General features: G+C 31.7%; 1 protein-coding gene across 1 annotated transcript in view; it reads right to left on the bottom strand.

Annotated features, from left to right (window-relative positions):
* The window catches only part of LOC107643593 (CSC1-like protein At1g69450), an 8,949-nt gene extending 3,585 nt beyond the window's left edge, over nucleotides 1–5,364 (bottom strand). Inside the window, exons 1-10 of the mRNA XM_016347281.2 lie at nucleotides 5,175–5,364; nucleotides 4,215–4,547; nucleotides 3,908–4,063; nucleotides 3,677–3,740; nucleotides 3,019–3,228; nucleotides 2,269–2,466; nucleotides 1,849–2,147; nucleotides 1,374–1,650; nucleotides 375–650; nucleotides 3–161 (exon numbers count right to left, since the gene is read on the bottom strand). Coding sequence (XP_016202767.2) covers nucleotides 3–161; nucleotides 375–650; nucleotides 1,374–1,650; nucleotides 1,849–2,147; nucleotides 2,269–2,466; nucleotides 3,019–3,228; nucleotides 3,677–3,740; nucleotides 3,908–4,063; nucleotides 4,215–4,495 — 1,920 coding nt within the window. The 5' untranslated portion in view covers nucleotides 4,496–4,547; nucleotides 5,175–5,364. The remainder of the gene's footprint in view (nucleotides 1–2; nucleotides 162–374; nucleotides 651–1,373; nucleotides 1,651–1,848; nucleotides 2,148–2,268; nucleotides 2,467–3,018; nucleotides 3,229–3,676; nucleotides 3,741–3,907; nucleotides 4,064–4,214; nucleotides 4,548–5,174) is intronic.

The raw sequence follows: 9,443 nt of genomic DNA on the forward strand, positions 1-9,443 counted from the left end.
GGAAGAGGAACAACCAAGGTGGATGCTAGGGGAAGTCTTTTCAGTGCAAAGATTCCCACTGCAATGATGTGCATGAGTACCATTGAAAATATCATTGAATTGTGCACAATTGGCCAACATTTCCCAGCAGTTTCATACTTTGGTGCATATACATTCATAAACTGTATCATATATAGACAGAGGATTAGTACAAGTCATATATGAATACTAGTTTCATATGTAAAAACTACTTTAACTTTTCAGGATCCCAAATAAACCAAAAGAAAATGATCCTTGCATAAAATTAGTCATTATAGAAACTATTTATGGAGGAAAATCAAATAACTAATTCAGAATTAGATAGATATCAGAATATACACTAAAGAAATGCAAACCTGGTTGCGGAACACGATGTATGCCAGGCACAGATAGGCCAATAGGAATGGTAAAATCAGTGGAGCCAGAAAGAAATAGATAATGCCAAGAAGTCCAAAGAAAAGGATCCTTGGAACATCCCTGTGGTATGGAATAGATGGGACTTCTTCGAATTCATCACTTGGACTTGTGAAAGGCCTTCTTATTAAACTGAAAATCAGAGGGATTATACGGAATAGTTCTGATGACACACTTGTCCATCCTGTTGTGACAACATAAGCAATGAAAAATGATGCCTACAATAAAACAAAAAATTAGTTAATTGCCTAAAAGCCACAAAATAAAAAATTTTAAGGACAGCAATGTCTTGTATATTGTTCAAAAGTCATAATGAACAGACAACGAAAGACATGCTAAGATCAAATTAGTTATGGAACATGAAACATGGTTCGAGCGTAGACCATTAGTTGTTTTATCATATGGGAATAATTTGGATAGTTTTGTGAAACTTTGACATTTGAAAAGAAAATGTTACCCAACTTGCACCAGATATTTTATATTCGAATATAGATTAAATTATCCTGGAGGATCTTATAGTTTTATCCAACTTAATTAGTTTCTTAAAATTTAAAAGCTTGTGTCAAGTCTCTATTGTATAAAAAAATTTCATTAAGTCTGTATTCTTGAAACATTTCTAATCAAGTTCCTATACTCTACAAATAATTTCAATCCAGTAGAGTAAGAACTCTGTGATCAAGTCTTTTTACTGCAAAAGAAAATTCTGAAAAAAAAAATCATCATTTAATACAGGTGCATGATGACAAAAGTTTTAAACCAGAGGAACCTAATTGAAAAATATTTGTACCATATAAGTACTTGATTAAAAATGTTTTAACTATAGAGGCCTGATTAAAAATTTTTGTACATTATAGAACTTGCTTATATGGACCAAATTAAAAATTGAGTAAAACTATAAGGACGACAAGATTGCATTACAACTGGGAGAAAAATCGTCCAACCTGCGCAGGAACTGCAGCAGCCAGCTTTGAAGGAATGCCCTTGGGATCAAGCAAAATAGACAGCATAGATAGAACTGACCCAGAAAACACAGTTGCAAAAAACACATTCCATATTGTGAACCACAGAACTTTCTTAGTTGCACTCAATTCAATAGAACTATGCGAGATGTGTCCTTGAATGGCGGAAAGGAACTCCATAACAGGTGGCACTAATTTCAGAAACAACTGGAGAATAAGGCTGGGAAGGTATCCAGTAATCACTTGACTCACAAATTTTCTGAAAGATAAAGATTCACCAAAGGCTAACTAATTCAGCTTTATAAAATTGAGAAGACAATACATTAAGCTAAAGCTAGCGATGTCAACAAATTTAAAATACATAGCATCACTATTAACCAAAAGAATAGTTAGAATGAGATTGACCATTATGAAAATTTGAAACGATATGCAGATATTTGACAACAATTTAGCTTACATTGTCAGAATAGTAGTCAAGAAGGGAAATAAAACTTCCAGTTGACTAAGGTTGGTAAGCCCTTGCACAAACACAACAGGTATAAGGAATAAAATGGTGAAAAGAATACTTGCAGCTACAACGACCAGCTTAGAAATCCATCTTTGCATGAACGACTCGGAAAAGAAAGGCCAGTAAACATCATGAGGTTCTGGAGCTAGTTCAGTATTCCACAGGGTGGGATTGATGGACTGCTGCAAACTGGAAGCAGTTGCAGCTCCAAAACGAGTTTTGAAGAACACAAAGGCAGCTCGAGCTTCCTTGCATATATAAGAACAGATTTAAATTAATAGAATGCACTTTAAATCAAGAATGAAACTATATCTCATTTTTGGAAGAAAAAAATAAAAGAAAAATGAGAACAGAGAGATTGGCACATACTTCTCCTGCCAATAAAACCTCTGACTGCTTCAACCTTACATTCTCCTCAATGTCCTCTAACTTCTTTTCGTAACGCTCTCGGAGATTACTTTTCCGTCCACAAAGTCCAAAAATGCCACAACAATTATGCTGTGGTAGAGTGGGATCTGAATCCGACTGTAACCGAGTAATCCTTTTATATAATTGTTTGGATTCATTCTGCATTGAACAAAGGGAAAGGTATGCAAATGAGTTCCATAATTCTTAGAGATGAAAAAGAAATACAGTCTGCAAAAGCAGTTTGCTTGATCAACAGCATAGCATTCACCTTATGGCTGTGTGCTAACAGGTTAACAAGCATTTCATAGAGGGGAAGCACTAATTAGGCCAAACATGAAATCTCAATCAATAATTTCTATACAAGCATAAAGGCAACAGAAATTTTAGTAAATCTATATAACTTAGTCAATTATGGTAAACTTCAAAGTCAGATTATAACTGTCTCTGAGGTTACTACCTACTATTATTAGAAAGTTGTTAATTAGTTATTCAACATTGTACTCTGAATATAGGAGTAATAAGTAATTTTGTATTTCCCTGAAGTTGCTGATTACACGAGTTTATGTTATCCATACTATGATTCTTAGGAAATACTAAAAAATCTTGAGTGAACAAATAAGTAGAACAGAATCAAAGCCACAAAATTTTGAACCCCTTAAAGAAGAGTAAAATATAAATTTACAAAAACTAAAATCTCAACGCAGTACTCACCAAGAGTGTCCGGATTTTACTTGTGCGGTGAACAACCACATGTGACAGGTATATAGAAGGATAAAGGTCTTTAAAGAAGTTCTCAACACTATCACTGATGCTGCAACCGGGGTAAGTAGGAGTGCTGCGGGCCAAAATGGTAAACTGATGAGGCTGAGGTTTGGATGAATAAAAAAAAGAAATTCTTCTTGAAGATATGTATCTATATTCCTGGAAATTGAAAATAATGTTGACAAATGAGTAATAAATTCAACTATTGCTTCTCAGATAAATTATATCAACTTGCATACAACAATAAATGAATAAGACACAACTATTATCATGTTATTATTTTTCTTTTTTCTTTTTTTTTTTTTAATATTCTATATATCAGCAACAGAAATAACAAATATTTATGCATTGCATATTCATCTTAAAATGTGTCTCTTGCTTCTCTTCATTTTTGGAGGTTCAAAAATTGACTTAAAAAATCATCCTTGAGACATGTCATGTATGTCCCTATATTCCGAAAGTATATAAACTATCTGATAACTATGAGGACAGTGACGGTTTTAAGTTTTTGGTCTCAAACGTCTGTATCTTGTTTGTGTCGGAACAACAACCAAATGCTACCTAACCATGGGGATGACTTCCATGAGCTACAAGATCATGGACTTACATAAAACAGTAGCAAGCAAATGAATCCAGTGACAAGATATATAGCAGAGAAGTGGACCCACAACCTGAAATAAAAATGATAATAGGACAATAAATCTCACATACATCCCAATACCATATTGCAAAGTAAGAAAAGATAAGTGCAGAGTAGATAAACTCTTCTATAAATAAAGTTCAGTTCTCTAAGGCCACAGCTCAATTAAGGCAACAAAAGTATTGAGGTAGTATTCACCAGTTAGAGCCACTGTTTACATTTGATATGGTGAACACATCCAAGGAGTTATTGGCGAAGTTGGTGATGTCGAAATCTTGTTGGTTACTTCCCCAACAATTTACTGGAAGAATGACAAGGATCCCAATAATCCCAGCAAAAGTAAAAATTTTCAAGCTGCGCCAAAGAAACACAAGAACTCAATTTAAATAAGATATGACTTTAATTGCCAAAAGAACATTGGAATTTCAAGTGTGAGTAGTTTATTGCAACATCAATTGTGTTCCGATTAAGGTTAAGGTTACATACTCCCTAAAAGAATAGATACCTGAAGGTTATAATGCACATAAACACAACACCGTCTAAGCCTGATAAAGATAACAGTTCCTCTTCAGAGAGCCTCCAAGCTTTTCCAACCCAACCTGGAGAAGGTATTAGTCTTTCCATGTTGAAATGGGTTCGCCTCCTAGAAGTTCCTTTGGCCAGAAGGCGCGGCACATAAACTTCATAATTGCGGGGTTGTTTCCTCAATATGGAATACAGAATGAAGAACAGCACACAGAGGGCAGTGTTGATCCCAAGAGAAGTTAACAGAGCAGAGACAATCATGTTTCCCAATGAAACAAGATCGCTAAGGAACCCAGAAAGTTATGACTGCCTTCTGCAAGAAACATAAGTGGAAAAGCAAAGTCAAAGAATGTTCAAATTTGAGTTAAGTTTGGAAATAACCAATTAGACCTAATGTGTGTCATGAAATTATGCTTTGTCTAAATCACTAGTACTTGAAGCCTCTTTATTACCAGTTACCAAAAATAGAATTAGAAAAATATGTCTGAGAAGTTGCCTCTCCACATGTGGGAGACAAACTCAAGAACATCATGCAGACCAGCTTGCCTACCACTCAGACTAATCCAATGTTGGTTAGATTATTTGATTATACTAAAAAGAATCTAAAGAAAAGCTATATCGTAAGTTCAAGTAAGTGTATGCATTAAATCACTAAGCAAGCTCCAGGCCCACAATGGGGTCATAGAACGACAATTGAGTTGCACAAAAGAGCCCCCCCACCCCACAAAAAAAAAAAAAGTAAATGCAAATACAAAGTGTTGAAATTGACATTGACATGCAATGTGTATTAACACAGTACGACACCCACATTCAGAAATTCCCAAAGTACGGCAACTAGTTTTACTAATAATGAGTAGAAAATAGAATATCGGTTTAAGAAAAATGGATACGAGGCCCAGAAAGTGAAACAGAGAAAGAGATGAAGTAAGAGAAAGCTTACCAGTTCCTCTTGAAGTTGAAATGAACAAGAAGAGCATTCATTCATGTGTCTCCCAAGTTCTAGCTATTCTGCCAACAACAGTTTTGACAATATAATAAAAAATATACATTTAAAATCATGACAATGCTCGGTTATCATTTTATATTTCTAATTTACAAATAAGATATGGCAATAGAACAATACTCATTTACTCAATAAAAAGGGCAAAAGGTGAGAGTGAAATTTATTTAAGTAGGTTTAAAAGAGCTTCATTACACGCACTTTTTTTTCTTCTCCTTTCCCGCACTTCTTCTTCTTCTTCTTTCAAATACACACATACGTCTTCTTCTTCTTCTTTCAAATTCACACATACTTCTTCTTCTTTTTCGCGCACGCAAATTCTTCTTTTGCTTCTCCGCCTCCTCCTCTTCTTCTTTTTCTTCTCCTCTTTCGTTATCGTCATCACCAACAACACCAATATTTTGCTAATGGATTATTTTTTCAATCGAATTGAATGGAATGCAATTGCTAAATTAAATTGAATTTAATTAAATGGATGCAGGTGTTCTGAATTGAATTGAATTGATAATTTTTAAATTGTAGACACAAGTGTTTTGAATTTGATTTTATATAATGGATAATGTTCCGTTCATTTAGTATTATACAATTGTTTCACCTTAATAACGTGTTCGATTCATTATGCAGAAAGCTGTTTTGAATTTGATTTTATATAATGGATAATGTTTCGTTCATTTAGTACTATACAATTGTTTCATCTTAATAACGTGTTCGGTTTTTTATGCAGAAAGCTATTTTGAATTTGATTTTATATAATGGATAATGTTCTATTCATTTAGTATTATACAATTGTTTCATTTTAATAATATGTTCGGTTCATTATGAATTGAATTAAATTATTTTGAATTGAATGGATGCAGGTGTTTTGAATTGAATTGAATTGATAATCTCTAAGAGGAGGAAAAGAAGAAGGAAAGAAGAAAAACTGCGTGTGCAAATTTGGAAGAAGAAGAAGAAGAAGAAAAATAAGAAGAAGAAGAAGAAGAAGAAGAAGAAGAAGAAGAAATACGAGGAGAAGGAGAAGGAGAAGGAGAAAGAAACGGAGAAGGAGAAAGAGAATGAGCGCGTGATTTGAAAAGTTGTTACAACAACTTGGATAAACTTGGATAAGGATTTTGCTTGGATGTAGAGTTTTATTCTTTTTATTTTTTCAAAAATAGCTTTGTAAAAACTAGCTTTTAAAAGCTGATTTTTTAAGAAGTGTAACATTTATGTTTGATAAATTAAATTAAAAATGACTTTTAATAAACACAAGCAATAATAATTACGTTTGGTAAAATAGCTTTTAAAATTTAAAAATACTATAAGAGATAAATCTAAGTGTTAAATTTAAAAATTAGTTAATATATGAGGTTATATTAGACTTTTAAATTTTGAAAAGTACAAACCAACTTTGAAAATTTCCACCTTAGATGCTTTCAAAAGTACCTCGATCTTTTAAAAACTGCAAGCACAAGCATATGGTCTTTTTTATTTATCAAACACAAAATGAGGAGCTTGTAAGCACCTCTTCGAAAAGTTTTATCTATGGTCTTTAAAGTTTACAACCAAAATAATTAGCTCCGTGTTGTAGTGTTCCATATCTTAGTTAGCTACCAGATGAGTGTTGGGTTTGACATTATAATTGACAAGTGAGCTTATGGCCATTAGGACAGGCATGCATTATATGCATTTGTTTGCTTTTGTTTGGGTGTGTACATGTGTTTGGTTTGTCTAACCGTATATTTTTGTTTAACTGCTAATTATAATACTTACTATAATTGCTCTCTAATTTTGTTTGCTTTATGATACTTATTGTTTGTGTATGATTTTACCAATTGAGACTTGAGACTTGGGATTAATGATGATTATGACTATAGGAATGAATGAGATTAGTGGTAGTTTAGAATATGTTACACTTAGCAAATTAACCTCGTATTGATTAATGTTTGTGATTGATTTCTTTGAGATTTATGAGAATATGATAATGTATTGAGACTAATAAGACTGCTGATGATTCTTTGAGATTACTGAGATTTATTGAAACTATTGAGAGTTGAGACTATTGAGATTTACTGAGAATATTGACACTAATGAGATTATTAAGACTTATAAGACTTAAAACATTGATCAGGATGACTATTTAGTATTAACAAGACTAGTAATGGAAAGAGTACTTTAAACGAATTTATCCTTAAACGGATTAGTTTGACCCTAAGTTTTAATCTTGTGTGTTTGAAGATTAGGATTGCCTAGCAAATTCGTGTCACTTTATATAGTTTCTATTTATAATTATTACCCTACTGAGAACTTTTGGGTTCTCACTCGTCGTGAAATTTTTATTTTTCAGATACAACACGTGACGCATCTCACTGAGAGTGCGGAACTCGCTGGTGAAGCGAAGAAGACTTAAGACTCTTTTGAGATATATTTTGTTTCTTAGTATTATTCTTTACTTTTAAGCATGTTATTGTATATTTTCTCTTAGAGGTTTTATTTTGGAGAAACAGGATGTTATTTTGTACACTTTTTAGATTTTGTAATATTTTCTAAACGGCGCTTTCTGTAACACCCTATCACAGAACTTTATACTTAAGTCGTAAATCAAAGGTGGTTAGGTATTACGACACCTAAAATATATATATATATATATTTCTTCGCTTTACCAACAAGTCTCCCAGTCTCAGCAAGATGCCTCACATCCTGTTATCTGAAAAATCAACAATTTTTACAACGGATGAGAACCTGAAGGTTTCCAGTAAGGTAATAGTTCCAAATAGAGACTATGTAAAACTACATGAATCCACTAGGCAATCCTAGTCTCTATTCACACAAGATTCAAGTCTAGGGTACTTTCTAATCTGAACAGGGTTTATATAGGTTTCACTGCCGTCTCCTGTCACCACCATGCTTTCACCGTCTTGCAGCCATCTTTAGAGATAATTTTTCTATAGTTTTGTATTTTTCAGATTTTTGTTTGTTTGTTTAGGATTTATTAAGTATTTTTTAAAAGTCTTGATTAAATTTTTTAATAAAGTGTGTGATTAGAATTTGTACGTTAATTTAGTGTATTTAGAAATTAAATAATGTTAGGTTAAGTAAGGGGTAATTTAGAATTTGTTTTGAGTTGATGATATTTTAATTTATTATTAATTTTCTGAATTTATTATTGTCTTAGTTAATTATTTTCTGAGTTAATTAGTATTGATTGTTGTTAATTCTCAAAGATAATCTTAGTTTGTTAATTTTCTGAGTAAATTATTGACTTATTATTGATTGTTATTAATTTTCTAAGTTTATTGTTATTTGCGTTAATTATTTTCTGAGTTAATTAGTGTTAATTGTTGATTCTCTATGTTAATCATAACTTGTTAATTTTTTTAATTAATTATTGATATATTATTTATTGTTGTTAATTTTTCTAAGTTTGTTAATAAGTTATTAACTGCCTCTTCTTTTTCATGGTTACAATTTACTCATCTTGAATATATGAACTTTGACTTACAGTAATAGTTGCTTTGTACTAAAAAGAAACCCTTTTTTATAGTAACCTTTGTGAATTTTTTATGGAACTGACGAATAATCATCTTTAGAGTTCAGATCTTGAATAATTAAATCTACTAATAGAATTTTTAAGAAGTTTTAGTTGAGTATCTATCGCTTATGTAATAAATAATATATTTTAATTTATGATATGAACTTAACGTGGCTAAGTGTTTATTTGTCCTATTGTTTTTGATAGATTCCTGCAAAGCATGTATATACTTACATAAAGATTAACAGCTTTAATAACTCTAGAAAAGGTTGGATAATATAAGATTATCTCTTTATTTTATAACTATCTAAACTGGTTATATTTGAAACTCTATCTTATATATCAATGTAACAAAAGCATTGTTAATTGTTAATAATTTCGTCAAATTAAAGTTTATATCCGCAGGTAATTAGCGACAAACAAAAAAATTAAATAGTAAATAATTACCGATAAGGTTTACACCATCGAATTTATTCCGCCGCTAAATCTGATGATAAACTGATTATCGGCACATCATTTTGGTAATCCGTTAATAAATTCAACAATATCCGATGACTTTTTGTAGTGTTATATGTTTGGGATCAAAATATAACAGAAACTCTTTTAATTATCATGATAGTCACGTGTCAAAAAAAATAATACTATGTTCCTAATAAGAATGTCCTATTAATAAATATATATAATTATAACCATTATAA

Source organism: Arachis ipaensis, chromosome B05, assembly GCF_000816755.2.
Source record: "Arachis ipaensis cultivar K30076 chromosome B05, Araip1.1, whole genome shotgun sequence".
Lineage (NCBI taxonomy): Eukaryota > Viridiplantae > Streptophyta > Magnoliopsida > Fabales > Fabaceae > Arachis > Arachis ipaensis.